Raw genomic sequence first — 19868 nt, forward strand, 5'->3', positions numbered from 1 at the left:
TTCAGCAGGATGTACTGAGCGATCTTAACTACATGTGTGAGTGCTGGTACTGGCAGCATACCATCACATACCAGCGCACGGGCACTATTTTGCTGAAGCCCGCTCAATTTGGCCCGAACCTGTAGAGAATCTCTGGGTCACCCTGACACCTCCTCAACTACCACCACCACCCCAAACCACCACAGATCCATCACATTCCCCTCCCAGGTGCCTCTGAATGCAGTCGCTTTCTAAATCTAAAACCACACTTGAAGGTGTCAGTGCCAAATCTGGGCTGGGTAGGAAGAGGGAGAGGGGATTAAAGAAGCGAGAGAGTCGACACTGCTAGCCAAAGTGGGGGTTTGGGGATATTCTTTATCCAATTTATCTCCACCTCCTATTAACCTTGAAAATCAAGAGCTGACTGGAAAATCTGTACACAGCTCTAAATGGGGATTAGACAAACTGTCCTTCCCAGAGGAAGGAGCAAGGTGGAATGGAATTTAATGGCAGCAAGAGGGACTGAGGTTAGACATAATGGAAAAATTTTTGGTGGTAAAGGTTGTGATACTGATGATTTATGAATAGGGACTATGGAATTCTTTCCTTAAGGAGAGTTTAGGGACAGTTTAGGCACAGGAGAGCCTTTAGGCAGACCTGATATGTCCAGACACTAGCTCCAAACATTATATAGTTAGAAGTTAGTGTGTTATAAATTTTTAGTCTTTTAAAGTGGAAGCTGGGATTGTACTCCATGGCATTTTCACATAATCTAGATTTTAGATATGTCCTCCTACTCCTCACTTTCCCCATTAAGCAGTAAATTTCAAAATTAGCTGAAAAGACAGGGGATTCATAACGAGCAGTATTATGAAGCATTACAAAGTGTAGTCATTCCTGGTAGAAGATGTGCATCTGCCCCATTACATTCACAGGGATTGTCTCCAACAGATAATCCTTTCTTCAAATAATTTCTTTTAAGTATTCCCTAAGATTTTTAAGTTATTTATTTGAAGAATAAATCCTCCAGGTGAACTTTTTCTATTGCATGGGCGATGGTTTATGACAGGTTTCATAGCAAAAGTAAATGTGTCTATGCGATAAAAGGAAAATTATGTTCTCAACTGTTTACTGATTGTGCTCTGATTATAACTATAAACATGAAGCTGTTTGGGCTTGTTCTTCAAACTGTGGATTCTCATGTTCTTATCTGCGTAAAACTCAGTTATAATAAAGCCCTTACAACTTGCATTCAGGAGAAAAGAAAACATCTTACTGCTTATGTGTATATTATTACCCAAGAGGCATACTATTTTCAAAATAAATGATGAACATCATGTTTCTATATGGACACTTTAGACTGTTGGTAAAAACACCATTAAAAATCCTAGTATTTTGGTAAATGAATTGTTAGAAACCCTTAAATTCCCCAGTGTTTTGCAAATAATCCATTTTTATTCTAGAGTGAACAAGCAGCCTCTTTGTTTGAGCAGTAATACAAGCTGGTAAACTTTGCAATATCCATTTTAATGTGAGTAATTTTATTTACATTTAATATGCAGTGATGTAGACAAGAGGTTTGAAACCCCTCAGGCTAATTCTAAATAAATAAATAAATAAATAAAAATATATCTCCTATCTCCAATCCTGATGATTAGATAATTTAGCCTCTGTTCTACAGTTAGCATATATGCAATACTTAATAATTTACACTAATAATCTAAGAGGTTTTTTTACTTTATGCTAATAAATATGCAGGTTTAAACGTGTAAAAAAAGGAAAAAAAACTGAGCCCTTTAAAGTAACTTAAAAAACCTAACTATATATCTTTTGGTTAGGCCTGGCCCTTCCTTTTTTTTCCTTGTCAAATAATGTATTTTTATTTTCTTTTACTGTAAAAATCTAAATGCACTCTCCTGAGTATGTTTTGTGATTTTAAAGCTAGCACTTTACAATCAAATCAAACTTTTTTTTTCATTTGACACAGGCCCTAGTTTTCATTGTAACAGAATGAACTTTAACATTAATTCTTTGCTCTTTTGGAGATTCAAACATCTACAATACCAGTTTTATGTTCAATAAGTTTCTTTAAAAGGCACTGGAGTGCCTGTCATCTACAGAAGGGGAGGCAATGCAATCGGTAACAAGTTATGGCTATTTATATGCAACTTGTAGTTTGCAATGATGAAAATTACTCCAAGATACAGTTTTGATTCAAAGGCGATTTTTTCCAAGCTGTTGTTCTGGAAAGAAAAAAGGGGGGGGGTGATTCCTGGAGACTTGCAAGAGTCATGAATTCCTGAAAGCCTCCCTGATGATTTTGTTATTTAAGCCATCATCCTCCATAAACGGTGTAAAAGGAAAATTGCTTATCTGAGAGCTTTGAACACAGTTCATTTGTTGAAATCATGCAGGTTAGAGCAGAGACCAACCAGCTACAGTAAAACTCTCTCTTTATCCCAAATCTGAATTAAATAGGATGGTGTGGAGAGGACTTTCTCTCAGTATTAAAAAAAAAATCAGATCAATAAATAACAGTGTTTTAACAGGTGCCACTCAGATGTGCGAGATAGCACCCCCGAATGTGTGAGCACATCGCCTCTTTTTGAATCTTTTGATGCCAGAGGGAATGAATCCCCCCACCCCACGCCATCCCCACCCCTGAAAGTGGATGAAGAAGGTGGTTCTGCGCTGATTTTGAAGGTTAAGCGTTAAATCTGGGTAGAACAAATAATAATAATAATGATGGCATTTGTTAAGTGCTTACTATGTGCAAAGGACTGTTTTTTGTCTTCACTTAAACTCTCGTGTGGGGAGGGGGCTCCTGCCAAGCAGTATTTTGCAGACAAATCCGTGACACAGGGGGGACTCTCCAGGGGCAATGCCCCGCCCTGATGCCAACATTTCTTTCTCAGAGCTGAGATTTTGTAGTCAACTGTCCTTTCTCCCCAACTAAAAACTCAAGTGGGATGAAAAACCCCGCGGGAATACACAGGCACAGGCTGTGGGAGTTACACCCTCTGAAATAACCCTGGATGGGAGAAGACAACTTTCATCAGCAGGCAATGTCTTCTTTCCCTCTTTTCTGTCTCCGCCAAGAAGCCTTTCTCCCCTTCATTCATTCATTCAATCGTATTTATTGAGCGCTACTGTGTGCAGAGCACTGTACTAAGCGCTTGGAAAGTACAATTCGGTAACGGATAGAGACGATCCCTACCCAACAACGGGCTCACAGTCTAGAAGGGGAAGACAGCCAACAAAATAAAACAAGTAGATAGGCATCATTAGCATCCCCTTGTGAGGCTCTGGTGGGGAATAGCCCCAGCAGGGCCCTTACTCGCTCCCCCCCATTCCCATCTCCGCCCCCCCCCCCGCCCCCCGGCAAAGACAGAAGGCGCAGGAAGGTCCCATCTGCCCGCCTCGTCGCGTCTGGACCACCTGAGAGTAATAATAATAATAATCGTAATAATGATGGTATTTGTTAAGTGCTTACTATGTGCCAAGCACTGTTCTAAGCACTGAGACAGACACAATGTTATCAGGTTGTCCCACGTGGGGCTGACAGTCTTAATCCCCATTTTACAGATGAGGTAACTGAGGCACGGGGAAGTGTAGTGACTTGCCCAAAGTCACCCCATCTGACAAGTGGCGGAGCTAGGATTAGAACTCAAGACCTCTGACTCCCAAGCCAGTGGTCTTTCCACTATGCCAAAAGTCTCCCCCACCGCTTCTCCATTCTCTGCTACCTTCCCCCAGCTTAGATCCGGGCTCTGAGCTCTCAGCCCCCAACCCTCTCCCTATCTTTCAGCGTCCCCACTCAGGCGCAAGTCCATCCTACAGGCTCTAGCTCCCAACCCCCTGCCCATCCATTCCTCCAACCTCCCTGCCCATCCATCCCTCCATTCCCCTGCCCATCCACCCCTCCATCCCCCCCGCCCATCCATCCCTTCATTCCCCTCCGCCCATCCATCCTTCCATTCCCCCCCGCCCATCCATCCCTGCATCCCCCACGCTCATCCAACCCTCCATCCCCCCTGCCCATCCATCCCTCCATCCCCCCGCCCAACTGTCCCTCCATCCCCCCCCGCCCAACCGTCCCTCCATCCCACCTGCCCATCCGTCCTTCCATCCCCCCTGCCCATCCGTCCCTCCATCCCCCTACCCATCCTACCCTCCATCCCCCCCGCCTATCCATCCCTCCATCCCCTTGCCCATCCATCCCTCTGTCACCCCCGCCCATCCATCCCTTCATCCCTCCACCCCCTCCCCGAACCCCCAACCCTCGGCCCATCCTCCCATTGTCCCCCAGCCCCTGCCCCAGGAACATGTGGGCAGCGTGGCTTAGTGGCCAGAGCCCAGGCTTGAGAGTCAGAGGTCACTGGTTCTAATCCCGGCTCCGACACTCGTCTTTGTGTGACCTTAGGCAAACCATTTAACGTCTCTGTGCCTCACTTACCTCATCTGTAAAATGGGGACGAAGACTGTGAGCCCCACCTGGGACAACCTGATTACCTCGCATCTACCCCAGGGTTTAGAAGAGTGCTTGGCACACAGTAAGCGCTTAACAAATGCCATTATTATAATTATAATGTGGGCATGTGGGCGAGTGCCCTGGCCAAGTTGGTGCTGAGGTCAGCGGGCCTTGGGTCCACCCGGGGGTGGCACCTCTTTTTCCGGGCTACATCCCCTCTCTCCAGGGGTATTCACGCCTCCTTTGGCGGGGGGGTGGGGAGCTGGGAGGGAGATGCTTGGTGGGCGGCGGGAGATGTGGGGCACGGGGGGCAGGAGGGAGCGGGAGAGGGAAGGAATGCGTGCCCATGCTTCCAGGCGAGAAGCACAACCTCCATCTCCCGTTCGCTCCAACGTTTTTGAGGGAATGGGAGAAGGGAGACGGAACACACTTTTATATTTAGTAGGCGGAAACGAGCCACGGCGACAGGTTTCCAATCCTTGAGGGCTCTTCCTTCCATTCTCCTACTCAGGGGTGCGGGCACCTGCACCCCTGCCCCAGGCCCAGCCCACAGCCGCTCCGAACCCCGAAGGGGCAGTGCAGCGATAATAATAATCGTTGTGGTAGTTATTAAGCTCTTACTTTGTGCGAAGCACTGTTCTAAGCGCTGGAGTAGATACAAGTTAATCAGGTTGTCGCACTTGGGACTCACAGTCTTAATCCCCATTTTTGAGGGAATTGAAGTGAAGTGACTTAACCAAGGTCACACAGCAGACAAGGGGCGGAGCCGGGATTAGAACCCACGTCCTCTGACTTCCAAGTCCGGGATCTTGCCCCTAAACCAAACTGAGTAGGAACCGGCTAATGCAGACTCACCTGACAGTACGGGGGTCCCGCATGTCCCCCCCCCCCCAATCCCCATCCTCTCCAAATTCCCCCTCGCAAGACGCGTTGGAGAAGGGGATACACGTGGGAAAGGGCGGGAACGGAGCCTGGATTGCCGGGAAGCAGGTGCAGGAATCCCGGCTAAAGCGGCTCGGCTCCCAAACGGTGTCCCGGGACTACGGTGGGAGCCAATTTAGGAATGGGATTTCAAAGATGACTTTTGGGGGCAGGGGGGAAGGGGACCATACATGAAGGAGAACAATTCCAGGGCGACTCGGGGCTAGGGAAGGTGGATAGGCTGATGGCTCGCTTTTAATCCTCTCGCCATCCTGGGGAGAGTCATATTAGGGGTAAGGAAACCGAGGCTCAGAGACGTGAAACGACTTGCTCAAGGTCACACAGCAAGGAAGGGGCAAATCTGAGACGAGAACCCAAGTCTCCTGACGAGGTTTCCACTACACCACGCCGGTTGCCTTACAGCATCCACAGGGTGGACGGGAAAGGGGTTGTGGAGGAGGAAAATCGTGGAGGAGAAAAACGTGTGTGTGAGTGTGTGTGTAGGGGCGGTGGTACTTGAACAAGGTACAAATCAAGCCTAAGAGCCCCCCGCCCCCTTTCCTCATTCCCTTCTCTGCCTCCCCCAATCCAGAGATCCCACAGCTTCCCCGGGAGATGGAAGGCGGGGACACACTGACACGAGAGAAGTGTTAGAAACAAAAAGCATAAATCCCTCTTCGCCTCCCCTCCACCCCACCGTGGGATCGGAGAAACGCTTCTTCCCCAGAGGAGGGAATAGGAGGGAGGCGAGGTAGTAGGTAAGGGATGGATAGGAAGGAGGCGAGATAGCGATGTTATTGGTTAACCACTGTTCTAAACGCTGGAGTACGTACAAGATAATCAGGTTGGACACATTCCCTCACAGTCGTAATCCCTATTTTACAGATCGGGTAATTGAGGCAAAGAGAAGTAATTTACCCAAGGTCACACAGCAGACAAGTGGCACAGCCAGGATGAGAACGCACATCCTCGGATCCCCCAAACCCGTGTCCTGGCCACTAGGCCATAGGTAAGGGATGGAGGGAGGAATGGGGGGGGATAGGAGGGAGGCGAGGTAGTAGGGGAGGGATGGAGGGCCAGGGGGTGGCAGACAGAAGTTGGAGGGTGAAAGAGGATGGAGGAGTAGAGAATCGGGGTGAATGAAAGTCGGGGGGGGGGCGATGGAGAGCGGTGGAGGGATAGGAACAGAGGAGGAGAGTGTTAGATGCAGGAAAGGGGAGGATAATAATAATAAATAATGGTAATAATTGTGATTTTTGTTAAGCGCTTACTATGTGCCAGGCCGGGTTGGTAAGGGCCGGGATGGCTGCAAGCGATGAGTGCTGTGGGATGGAGGAGGTGAGAGGCAGGAAGGATGGGGGTGGGGGATAGGGAAGGATGGGCATTAGGGGACCGAGGGGAATGGGAAGCAGGAGAGCTGGAGGGGAGGGAATAAGGGCGGATGGGAGTTACGGGACGGAGGAGGTGGGGACCCGGAGGCTTGAAGGGAAGAAATAGCGGGAAACGGGTTTTGAGGTGACTGGGGAGGAAGGTGATGATGCTGATGCTGGTATTTGTTCAAGGTTTACGAAGTGCCAAGCACTGTTCTAAGCACTGGGGTAGATATAAGGTAATCAGGTTGTCCCACTGGGGCTCACGGTCTTCATCCCCATTTGACAGATGAGGTAACTGAGGCACAGCGAAGTTAAGTGAAGAGAAGCAGCGTGGCTTAGTGGAAAGAGCCCGGGCTCGGGAGTCAGAGGGTGTGGGTTCTAATCCCGACTCCGTCGCTTGTCAGCTGGGTGCCTTTGAGCAAGTCACTTCACTTCTCCACACCTCGGTTCCCTCATCTGCCAAATGCGGGTGAAGACTGGGAGACCCACCTGGGAGAACCTGATTGCCTTGCATCTACCCCAGTGCTTGGAACAGTGCTGGGCACATAGCGAGCGCTTAACAAATACCACTATAATTACTATTATTAAGTGACTTGCCCAAAGTCACCCAGCTGATAAGTGGTGGAGCCTGGACTCATTCATTCATTCATTCATTCGTATTTATTCATTCATTCAATCGTATTGACTGAGCGCTTACTGTGTGCAGAGCAGTAGACTAAGCGCTTGGAATGTACAATTCAGCAACAGATAGAGACAGTCCCTGCCCAACATCGGGCTCACAGTTGAGCGCTTACTGTGTGCAGAGCACTGGACTAAGCGCTTGGAAAGTCCAATTGAGCAACAGATGGAAACCATCGCTACCCAACCACGGGCTCCTGGTCTAGAAGAGGGGGCCGACAGACACCAAAGCAAAATTCCCCAGCCTGGGCTCTTTTCATGAAGGAAGGATGGGAGTGAGCCCGTGGTTGGGCAGGGATGGTATTTATCTTTTGCCCAGTTGGACTTTCCAAGCGCTTAGTCCAGTGCTCTGCACATAACAAGCCCTCAATCGGGAGATAGATTGAATGGATGGGAGGGATGAAATCGAGGAAGGTGGGAGTCGGAGAGTCGAAGAGCGGGAAGGAGGGGAGGGTGAACGTTCATTCATTCCTCCATCCATCCACTCATTCGATCGTATCGATTGAACGCTTAACTGTGGACAGAGCACTGTATTAAGCGCTTAGTGGGCAGAGTTCTTCGACCAGTGCTCTGCCCACCGTAAGCGCTCAGCTGATACGATCGAATGAATACTAAGTGCTTGGAAAGTCCAATGGGGCAACAGAGACCATCCCTACCCACCCACGGGCTCACGGCCTAGAAGGGAGGGGAGGGAAGACAGACAACCAGAGAAGACAGACTAATGATAATAATAATGATGGCATCTGTTGAGCGCTTACTATGCGCAAAGCTCTGTTCTGAGCGGAAGAAGTAGGAGAAGCAGGGGGCGGGGGATTTGGAAGGGGAGAGGGGGCGAGGGGGAGGGAAGACAGACAACCAGACAAGCCAGAATAATAATAACGAAGGCATTTATTAAGCCCTTACTATGTGCAAAGCGCTGTTCTGAGCGGAAGAAGTAGGAGAGGCAGAGGACGGGGGGTCTGGAGGGGTAGAGGGGGCGAGGGGGAGGGAAGACAGACAAGCAGACAAGCCGGACTAATAATAATGATGGCATCTGTTAAGCGCTTACTATGTGCAAAGCGCTGTTCTGAGCGGAAGAAGTACGAGAGGCAGGGGGAGGGGAGTCTGGAGGCGGAGGGAAGAAAGACAACCAGACAAGCCGGACCAATAATAATGATGGCATCTGTTGAGCGTTTACTATGTGCAAAACGCTGTTCTGAGCGGAAGAAGTAGGAGATGCAGGGGGCGGGGAGTCTGGAGGGGGAGAGGAGGCGAGGGGTAGGTAAGACAGACAAGCAGACCAGACAGACTAATGATAATAATAATGATGGCATCTGTTGAGCACTTACTATGTGCAAAGCGCGGTTCTGAGCGGAAGAAGTAGGAGAGGCAGGGGACGGGGGATCTGGAAGGGGAGGGAAGAAAGACAACCAGACAAGCCGGACTAATCATAACGATGGCATCCGTTGAGCGCTTACTATGTGCAAAGCGCTGTTCTGAGCGGAAGAAGTAGGAGAGGCAGGGGGCGGGAGATCTGGAAGGGGAGGGAAGACAGACAACCAGACAAGGCAGACTAATAATAACGATGGCATCCGTTGAGCGCTTACTGTGTGCAAAGCGCTGTTCTGGGCGGAAGAAGTAGGAGAGGCGGGGGGCGGGGTGGGGGGTCCAGTGCTCTGCACATAGTAAGCGCTCAGTCAATACCGTTGAAGGAAGGAAGGAATGGAGGGGGAGAGGGGGCTTGGAGGGGGTGCCCCGGGTCCCTCTGACCTCTGTCGCCTCCCTGGATGTGGCGCACGATGTCGTCGGCGTCGAGGCCCCGGCTGTCGTCGAAGCTGTAGGCGGAGGTGTGCAGGCCCTGGTCCTGGAAGACGTGATGGACGCCCTCCAGGGCGAAGAAGCAGTTGCGCTCCAGCTTGTCGTCGCTGTAGACCAGGGCGGCGCCGGCCCACTGGTGGTGTCGGAAGAGGGCCAGCAGCATCTCGCCCATCTTGGCGTAGGACGGGGCGACGCGGGTGAGGTGCGAGTACTCTCCGTCCTTGCGGCTGAAGCCGGCGGCCAGGGCTCCGGCCGACAGCATGGGCAGGTCCCAGTGCGAGGCCAGCCGGGCCACGGGCGCCGCCGCGTACTCGCACACGGGGCCCAGCAGCAGGTCGGGCTTGGCCCCGCGGGCCGCGGCCACCCGGTCGACCAGGCGAAAGAGGGCCCCGTTGCCGCAGGCCGAGTCCTCGTAGGCCACCTCGAAGCGGTAGCCGGCGGGCAGCAGCCGCCGCCGCGTCCCGTTGCCCTGCACGCTGCGCAGCGCGTACTCGATGGCCGGCCGCACCCGGCCCAGGGAGAACAGGTAGGCGTCGTCCTGGGGCAGCAGGACCAGCACGTCGATCCTCCGCCGCCGCCCCTCCTCCCCCTCCTCCGGGGCCCCCCAGGCCCCCGGCCCGCAGCTGCCCAGCAGCGCCCAGCTCAACACTGCGCACGACGACACGCTGAGCAGCAGGAAGGGTGGCATCGCGCTGGGGCTCCGCCGGCTCCGGACGCTCACCTTCGCCTGCCCGGCTGCCGCCCGCTCTCCCGGAGACCCCCCACCCCCTCCCTCCCTCCTTCCCTCGACCCTTCCCTCTAGGTCCCCCTCCGCCCCCTTTGGGGGGTTTTGGGGGGGGGTCCTAAAAAACGGGAATCCCCCCTGCCCCCTCCTGCCACCCTCTCGCTAAAGATAGGATCCCTCGCCCGCCCACCAAAAAAAGAAAGACTTCACCCGTTGTATGATCTATGTTCCCCTGCTGTTCTCTCTCTCTTTTCTCTTTCTTCCCTCTCTTCTCTCTTTTCCCTCTCCTCTCTCTTCTCTCTTGTCTCTCTCCCTCCTCTCTTTTCTCTCTCTTCTCTCCCTCCTGTCTCTACTCTCTCTTTTCTCTTCTCTCCCTCCTCTCTCTTCTCTCTCCTCTCTCTTTCCTCTTCTCTTCCTCCTGCCTCTTCCCTCTCTCTTGTCTCCCTCCTGTCCCTTCTCTCTCCTCTCTCTTCTCTTCCTCCTCCCTCTTTTCTCTCTCTTCTCTCCCTCCTGTCCCTTCTCTTTCCTCTCTTCTCTCCCTCCTGTCCCTTCTCTCTCTCCACCCCTTCTCTCTCTTCTCTCCCTCTCTCTCCACCCCTTCTCTCTCCCTCTTTCTCTCCCCCCCCCCCTTTTCCTTTATATATAATATGTTGCTGTGAGATGGCTTCCTCTTTGGGGGCGTGCAGAGGTTGCTTTGCAAAGGTGTTTGCGGGCAAAATAAAAAATAAAAAAGTTCAACTGGTCCAAGTGCTTGTTATGGACGGCGCATCTCCGCCCGTTTGATCTCATTGATTCTCTCCCCCCTGCCCCACCTCCCCCTTGTCGCCTAATATATAGCCTCCGTTTAAATAGCGTGGCGGCAGCCAAGGCGCCTGTTACCACACATGGAGCGGCGAGGACGGGTTTGGATTTCCAGAGGGTGGGGTGGTGGGGGTGGGCTGGGGGTAGCCTCTCATTAACAGTCCCGCAGCAAGACTCCTCCCCGCACCCCTCCCCTGCCCCTCTCCCCCCTCCCCCCGACTTCTTCTTAAAGCTGCAGCACATCCGAGACCCCCTCCCCTTCTCCTCCCCCTCCCTCCCCCCCAGGACCATCCCCGACAGCTCACGCAATTTCTCCCCAGCCTCTTCTCGCAGAAAAGAAAAGGATACTCAACTCTCAGGGCCCTCCGGCCTCTGGATGTCGGCCAGAAGAAGGTGCACCATGTCACGGCCCCCCGGTACCCCGACCCCCGACCCCCCAAACCGGTTGGTCGGGGAGGAGAGTCGAGGCGACCGGTCCTCTTGGAGATCCCGGGAGACCGCCCACTAGCCCCGCAGCCCTCCCGCACAGCCCCCGGCCTGCGGGGTCGGGGATGCTGGGGTCGCGGTGAGCTGGCCGGTCCTCTCGGGCAGGGGTCACGGGGTCAGGGGTGGGGAGGGAGCCACGCCGCTCTCTGAGAGACAAGACAGCTGTATGCATCTTTTTTTAAAATTTTCGTTCTTTTCTGGCTCCTGGCCAGGATCATCATCATCATCATCATGCCATTTGTTAAGCGCTTACTATGTGCCAAGCGCTTAGGACAGTGCTCTGCACACAGTAAGCGCTCGACAAGTACGATCGAATGAATGCCAAGAGCTGTCCTTAAACGCTGGGGTCGATACAGGGTAATGGGGTTGTCCCACGAGGGGCTCACACTTTGAATCCCCATTTTACAGTCGAGGGAACTGAGGCATAGAGAAGTGAAGTGACTTGCCCCAGGTCTGACCAGGGGCGGAGCCGGGATTAGAACCCACGTCCTCTGACTCCCAAGCCCGGTCTCTTGCCACCAAGCCACACTGCTTTTCTCACAGAGGACACCCCCCCACCCCCACCCCCACACATACCCAGACCTTCTCTTTTCTGTCCTCCCCGTCCCGGCTTCCCAGCGCTTAGAACAGTGCTTTGCACCTAGTAAGCGCTTAACAAATGCCATCATCATTATTATTATTATTTCCCCCGCCTAATATAATAATAATGATATTTGTTAAGCGCTTACTAGGTGCCCAGCACTATTCCAACCGCTGGGGGAGAGGCAAGGTAAATCAGGTTGTCCCAGATGGGGCTCCCAGTCTTCGTCCCTTTTGTCAGCTTTTGTCAGCTGTGTGACTTTGGGCAAGTCACTTAACTTCTCTGTGCCTCAGTTACCCCTCTGTAAAATGAGGATTAAGGCTGTGAACCCCACGTGGGACAACCTGATCACCCTGGATCCTCCCCCGCGCTTAGAACAGTGCTTTGCACGTAGTAAGCGCTTAAATACCATCATTATTATTACCCCCAATTTTACGGATGAGGGAAGTGGGGCACAGAGAAGTTAATCCCCAACCGGGGGGTGTTTTTTTCCCCTCTGGCGTCCGGAGGAGTTGGGCATCCCCCTCACCCCTTGGCGGTCCTTTACCCCGCACGGACCTGCGGGAGGGAAGGTGAGACTTCTTCTAAAGGAGTTGCAGAGCCGCGAGCCAGCCATTGGGGCCCTTGCAGAAGCCCTCCCGAATATGGCAAACGCTGAAAGTCGCTCACATAGAAGCAACAAATAAACAAACACACCACCGCGCCATCCCCTCATCACTCCCCTTCCCGGAGGGCATTTTCCTGCCTCCAACTCCCAGGGAAAAAAATAAATAAATAAAAACTTCCACGCCATTCACTCCACCCCACTTGCAGCCTGGGAGCGGACTCTAGGATAGAGGGATTTTAAAGGAAGGGGATCGGGACTGAGATCCTGCGCTTCCCTCCTCCAGCCCGGCGTCCCGCTCCGAGAAAACGCTCAGCATCCCGGCCACGGAAAAGTCCTAACGAGTTATTCGTGATCGACCAAGGCAGAGACGACCCTTATGCGGTCGCCCGTGCCCAGAGAGCCTACACGAAATAATCTCTGCCTCTCAGCAGGATTTTGAAATGCACGTAATGAAATGTAAGAGTGCCTTCTCCTGGGCCTGGCCGTATTAAGATTTTAGGCGCCTCAGATTAAAATAAAAGTTATCTAAGTTATCTCGCGGAGAGCAGAGTCGAATTTTTGAAATTATTCTGGGGAAAACGCCCTCTCTCGGCCTGAAAATGCATTTGGCTAGTAAGTAGCCATTTCGACATTGCCCCAGGCTCTGCCTTTTTTTTTTTTGCTCTCCTGACCTGAAGAACACTTGTTCTAATTTGTACGAGTGGCAAAGAAAGTGAGTATTCTCTGTGAATCACAGGGACCCTCTTTTAATAATATAGAATTAGTAGCTGTACTCTTTCTCATTTGGTTTAATTCTAGTACTTTTTGATCACTGTGCTACTTGGGTGGGGAGTGGATGATGGATGCCCCTTCCAAAAACACTACTTTGACGCTGTCGCTTCCCTCCCGCCAAGGGTGCGCCCACGGAGCCGATTTTCTAGATCGACGAAGAAGCGGACGGATGTACGCCACTTCTCCTTCTCCCTTGCCTCCTTGTCAACGGAGTCCTAATGAACAAGAAACCCCAGAAGATAGTAGAAGAGAGGAGGGCTAGTGGATGCACAGACAGGAGAATCATTTGATGAATACTCCTAAATCGCCAGGCATCGATTCCAACCACCAAGAGAGTCCTTACACTAGGTCACGCTCAAATTCCATGAGGATCTCAGCTCCGGGTCTTCTAAAACAACATTCCCCAAACTTTTAAAACCCTCTGTTTAAAGGCAAGGATACCGTAAGGTTTCATCACTTTTAACTCCAAGAGCCTTTCCAGATACTGACTTTTCTTTCACCTCCATTAGCCTCATTATTCTATGTCTGAGTGAGCACTGTCACACTCCACGGCTGCATGAGAGGCCCCGGATCCAAACGACAAGGGTAATGGAGGGCCTCTCACCTTACACAGGACCTTCTGCTCAACTCAGCCCCGAGGTCATGTTCGGGGCAATGCATTTAAGCTGAGGTTAATATTGCTGCCTGCTCTGTATGGAGTCTGAATTGGAGCTCGGTTTCCAGTGTGACCCATCTGTTAACCTTTGAGAGCACTTAACAGAGGAAGGAAAAGAAGAAAAATGCATGTTGCTTGAATGCAATAAGCCAGACAATGAAATCAGAAAACCTTATGTCGTTGCTCATCCTGGGGCTCAAAAAATGGAGCTGATCAAAAACATACATGGACAGGACAAAATGGTTGGTGCAAAATACAGATCTGAATAGTGATGGATTTTCTGTTTACATCAGAAAATGTAAAATGTGGTGTACTCTCCCAAACCGTTTAGTACTGTGCCCTGCATGGAGTTCGGGCTCAATAAGTATGATTGATTTAAAAAAAAAATCCTTTGGGAGATTAGGTAAATTCTTTATGAACCTCTCCAATGAAAGAAAAAGAGTCATGACTATTTACACATGTAAGGATGATATGCACAGCAAGCTTAGACATGGGGAAAAGAGTCATTGTACAATATTGTGTATGCTTTCATCGCAAGAGCGGTTGAAAGCTTGGCAAATAGAGGTTTTTCTTTCCTAAACGAACGGCTTTAAAAAATATTATTCTTTTTAATGGCTAAGACCTTGAAACCAGGAGGAATCTTTTTGAACTTTTGATATCAGTCGATCAGTGGTATTTCTTGAGGGCCTACTGTGTGCCCAGCACTGTAGTAACTGCTCAAGAGCGTATAATACAGTGGAGTTGGTAGACACTACAACTAAGAATATTTTCAACTAATGTTTCTCTAAGCTCATGATAATTTTGTCTTGAAACTGAAAGAATTAAATGACAGCTTTCTAGCAGCAAACTGTTTTATAAACTTTTTTGTCTTTTGTTTTGTGGAGGAATTAAATTAAATCACAACCTATATCTTGGCCCATCAATTCGAGTTCTAATCCCCGCTCTGCCACTTGTCTGCTGTGGGACACACTGGACAAATCACTTAGCTTCTCTGTCCCCCAGTAACCTCACCCATAAAATGGGGATTGAGACTGAGTCACACTTGGGACAGGGACTGTGTCCAACCTAATTCGCTTGTTTTCACCTTCAGCGATTAGTACTGTGCCTCGTACATAATAAGCGCTTAATGAACACCACAATTATCATTATTATTAATATTATTATTAGTGTTATGTAGGAAGATGAGGACAGGATTCTTTGAACTCCTGTTTAAAATCCTGTCGCAAGCAGGTTGTCTGAAACTTCACTCAAAATAGCTGCCGTTCTTGTAGAAGCTAGGCCCAGTCTAGAGTAGCAAATTTTAGGGGACAGGGTGACAATTTTATGTGGTCTGTCATCCTCCCCACTCTCTCTCTCTCTCTCTCTCTCTCTCTCTCTCTCTCTCTCTCACTCACACACACACACACACACACACACACACATTTCTCAATGGGGTCCCAAGCTGGGTGTGGTAAAGGGAGGAAAGTGAAGGGTGTTAAAAATACTCCTGGCCTAGGACATTAAAAAAAAAAAATGCTTGAATGCATCTTGAATAACTCATACCAAAAATTACTGTTGGGGGTAGGAAGGGGTATGTAGGTACATTCCTACACATTTGAGAACTAGTTCAGATTTTATGGAAGGCCTCCTTCCCTTTGCTTGACCAACCCCACGTAACATTCTGAGGCTTCCTCCTGGGAAAGGAATTACTGAAAGCACAGTTCCCTCTAGAGGCTGAAAAGATGAAAGAACATAGCATGCAACTCAGGCACGTTCCCCTCCCTCACTGAACTTCAGTTTTAAGGCTTTCATTTTAATGTACATTTCATACTATAAAGAGGGCCCATGGGAGGAACGCCTTCTTTTAATTACAGCAAACACCAGAAGAATCAGTAAAGAGTTTTTATCCTCTAGGGCCAGAATCTCAGAGCCTCAGTTTCGTTACTTGGCACCTTTTCTATTCTACTGCCTGGTGTATTTCTCCAGGGCTATAAGTAATAATGATTCTATCTCAGACGTATTTCATTTCTAGACTCATCTGAAATGGAAAATATTTGCTATTGAAATTTATGATGAAAATATACCAGAAACTGCTGCAATGAGGTGCCCAGAGGAAGTCATTTAAACGCATAGCTGTAAGTACCGTATCGATTTCTTATTCCCATGGCTTACATTTTATCATCCTCTTAGACATACATTAACGAAAATGATTTTTTCTCCTCTGTTCTCTTTCCTTCCAAAAAAAAGAATGATATTGGAGTCATCTAGCAAACATAAAGCCGAGAGTGTCCGGATCTCGCTATTGGTATTGCCGGTGCTAAAACTCGCCAAATCCACTTAACGAGCAAAGTTAGGGCAAAGTATAGCCTTTTTATTCAGATTTACTGTTCCTCTCCAGAATATGTTCTTTTGCTTGGCATAAACTCACCCCGATTCTTCTCCCTGGAGCAGGGGCTTAGGGTATTGATTTACCCTTCACTGATTGGAGGTGTCGGTGCTTAACCACTAATTCGTTTGATCGTCAGGGCTTTGCTACAAGCATTATTGATAAAGTTGAATGGAGTCTTTCCTCAGAGTATCTTCTGAGACTCGGGCCTGAGACTTCAGGTCCCTGCATGGAAGGATTGATTATAGCCATCTTGGTTTGGTGCAGCCCTCTCTCTTGGCTTGAAAATGCATTTGACTGGTAAGTAACCATTTCAACATTGCCCCAGGAAATGTCTGGGTCCCGCCCTGGGGACTGAAGTGCAGTGAGGAAGTGAACAACAGGTTTGTTTTGGGTTTGTTTTTAAAGTGCAGTAACTATTTACAGCCAAAATGACCAAACCACAATGTCAATGCTGTGCTGTAGTGCCGTGACCCAGCAGGTGGTTGGCATACATTGTGTGTCTAGATCACTGTCTAGATGTCTAGATGCCAGAACCCTGGAATGGGCACGGATCTGTCTAGGTCAGACTAGGCCAACAAAAACTCACCTAGGTTTGTGCTGGATCGATCAGTCAATCAATGGCATTTATTGAGCACTTGCTATGTGCAGAGCACTGTTCCAAGTGCTAGGGAGAATACAGTACAACAGAATTGGCAGACACGCCCCCTGCTCATAATGAGCTTGCAGTCTAGAGGGACAAAAATAATAATAATAATGATAATAATAAAAAGTATGGTATTTGTTAAGCGCATACTCTGTGTCATAAAAAGTATGGTATTTGTTAAGCGCTTACTCTGTGTCAAGCATTGGTCTAAGTGCTGGGGGTAAACACAAGATAATTAGCTCCCACATGAGGATCAAAGTCTAAGAAGGAGGGAGAAGAGGTATTGAATCCCATGTTTGCAGATGAGGGAACTGAGCAGAGAGAAATAACTTGCCCAACGTCTGATAAAGGGCAGAGCCAGTATTAGAATCCAGGTCATCTGACTCCAGGCCCCCGCTCTTTCCACTAGACCACTCCGCTTTTCAGACAATGGCAGACACAATCCCTGCCCTCAAAGAGCTTACACACTTTAGGGAATGAAAAGTCCCAGCAAATTCCGAAGGCAGGCTGGTTTACTGGAAGGGGCCAGGCAATAGTCTGGTAGGCATGGGTGCCATACTGGACTTAGATATAATAATAATAATAATGATAATGGTATTTGTTAAGTGCTTACTATGTGCCAGGCATTGTACTATGCACTGGGGTGGATATGAGCAAATCAGGTTGGACAAAGTGCCTGTCCCCCAAGGGGCTCACTGTCTCCATACCCATTTTCCAGATGAGGTAACCGAGGTCCAGAGAAGTGAAGTAACTTGCCCATGGTCACACAGCAGACAAAGTGACAGAGCTGAGATTAGAACCCATGGCCTTCTGATTCCCAGGCCCATGCTCTGATCTGGCTTGTCTGAATCCCAATTTGGGCTTCCTCTGGGCGGGTGGATAATCCACTCCCAGCACAGTAGCAATACCCAGCTGCTGTATATACCTGAAAGAACAGCACTTGTTGGTAAATTCTTATGACAACCCCCCAGGTGTGCTGTGTCACATGTATATAGTCCACCCCCACATGGACAGAGAAGCAGTGTGGCTTAGTAGAAAGAGCCCAGGCTTGGGAGTCAGAAGTCATAGGTCCTAATCCCCGCTCTGCCATTTGTCAGCTGTGTGACTTTGGGCAAGTCACTTAACTTTTCTGTGCCTCAATCACCTCATCTGTAAAATGGGGAATAAGACTGTGAGCCCCATGAGGGACAACCTGATTACCTTCTATCCACCCCTGTGCTTAGAACAGTGCTTGGCACATAGTAAGTGCTTAATAAATACGATTCTTCTTATTATTATATCGATCAATGGTATTTACTGAGCACTTACTGTGTGCAAAGCACTGCACCATGCTCTTGGGAGAATACAACAGAGTTTGTAGACCTATTCCTTGACCACAGAGAGCTTAAAGTTTAGGTCTAACTGAGATCAGAACTTTAAAGGCTTCGGGCATGGGTGACATTTCTAGAGCTCAGTTGGAGTCCCAGGATTTCAGCCCACGTAAAGGAGCTCAGTTTCAGCTCCTGGCATCCGTAAATACAAATCACGGGAAAATATTTTCCATAAATTAAATGAAACAAAAGTAAACTTACTTTTTTTAAAGCTTCAAGGCTTTGCACCAAGTCTCTCTATCTTAACTATTGACTCTCTCTACTCACTACTCACCAGCAAGCACCCTTTGCTCCTTCCATACCACCTTCTGACTGTAACTTGTTCTTGGTCTCATTCTTGAACACTTGCTCATGTTATTGTCCTCTTCTTAGACCCCTGTCCCCACTCAAATCTGCCAGACCAGAGCTCTCCCCAAACTTCAAAGTCCTCCTAAAATCTCACCTCAGCTAAAAAGCCTTTTCTTATTAATTAACTACTAATATCCCAAATCATATCAACCCAGCAGCCACCCTTAGTGCTTATGCATTTACAAAAATCCTCAGCACTTATATGCATATTCAATTATAAATCCACTTATTTATTCAGCTATTTAATTCTGACATTCTCAGGTTACTACATATTATAGTCTTGTTCTTTTGCATGCTCCCACTATTTGTAAAAAAAAAAAATCTCTGCCTCACTCCCACATTAGATTGTTTGGTCTTTGAAAGTAGGGACTATTTTGGTGTTCTCCTAAATAAATAGTACAGTGTTCTGCAAACAGTAGGCACTCAATAAATACCACAGATTGATTCGCTGATTTAGAGGTAAAAGGGGTTATGTGTTGTACTAACTGTATCTCAATTGTACATATCTTTTTGTTTAAGGAGTACCATCTGAAGCTCAGGTAAATCCTGACAAGATTCTGACTTAGAGGACAAGATAAAGTGGACAAAAGTAACAGAAACTTGATGCTTTTTGAAGGCTATTGGAACTATGCCTTTAACTTCTATTTTATCCTTCCAAGTACCTAATAGAAGGTTTGGCAGGACAGGGATTCATTTAATGCAGCACTACTGAATGGATGGATGAATGAATGAATCCTTGTTTGAATGAAAATTCAGGCGGAACTATAAATATTCTATATTGAAACCCAAGATAATAATTGCCTTCATAGAATATTTAAAGAACAGATTAAATGGAAGTCCAAGTGTCATGAAAAAGTTACATTTAAGGGCAAGTTCAGTCCAAGCTGTAGCTGGGAAGTTTTATAGAAACTGGAATTAACTAAGATTGTTTGGTATTTTAATAGGAGAGGGAGAAAAAGAGGGTGGACAGAGAGAACAGAGGAATTCCTTGAGCAGGAATTTCAGAGACAACTATGAGTGAATTTTCTTTTCTGCGTGGAACATAATGTATACATCTACATAAAGAGTAATGAATGGCCCTATGGCGGTGGGGAGGTGGGGAGGGAGAAGCAAGAGCTAAGTAAATGGGTCTTATGTGTTTCTGAATGGCATAATGCTAGCAATCGAAATTTCAAATTAATGAAACTAGAATTAGTAAGAGAATGTTTGGATTTGGGGGTTTTGGGGGTGCAGTTCCACCACATTAACCTGCAAATACTAAGTTTGATCTGGCACTGGAAAAGGCTGGAAAAGCAG

The 19868-nt window shown here is 48.6% G+C and overlaps 1 protein-coding gene across 2 annotated transcripts in view; it reads right to left on the reverse strand.

Moving 5' to 3' along the window:
- The window catches only part of NPR3 (natriuretic peptide receptor 3), a 78005-nt gene extending 68026 nt beyond the window's left edge, over window positions 1-9979 (reverse strand). For both annotated transcript variants that reach the window (XM_029060414.2, XM_029060413.2), the window contains exon 1: window positions 9172-9979. In XM_029060414.2, coding sequence (XP_028916247.1) covers window positions 9172-9907 — 736 coding nt within the window. In that variant the 5' untranslated portion in view covers window positions 9908-9979. The remainder of the gene's footprint in view (window positions 1-9171) is intronic.
- Window positions 9980-19868: the final 9889 nt, after the last annotated feature.

The sequence above is a fragment of the Ornithorhynchus anatinus genome, chromosome 3, assembly GCF_004115215.2.
Source record: "Ornithorhynchus anatinus isolate Pmale09 chromosome 3, mOrnAna1.pri.v4, whole genome shotgun sequence".
NCBI lineage: Eukaryota > Metazoa > Chordata > Mammalia > Monotremata > Ornithorhynchidae > Ornithorhynchus > Ornithorhynchus anatinus.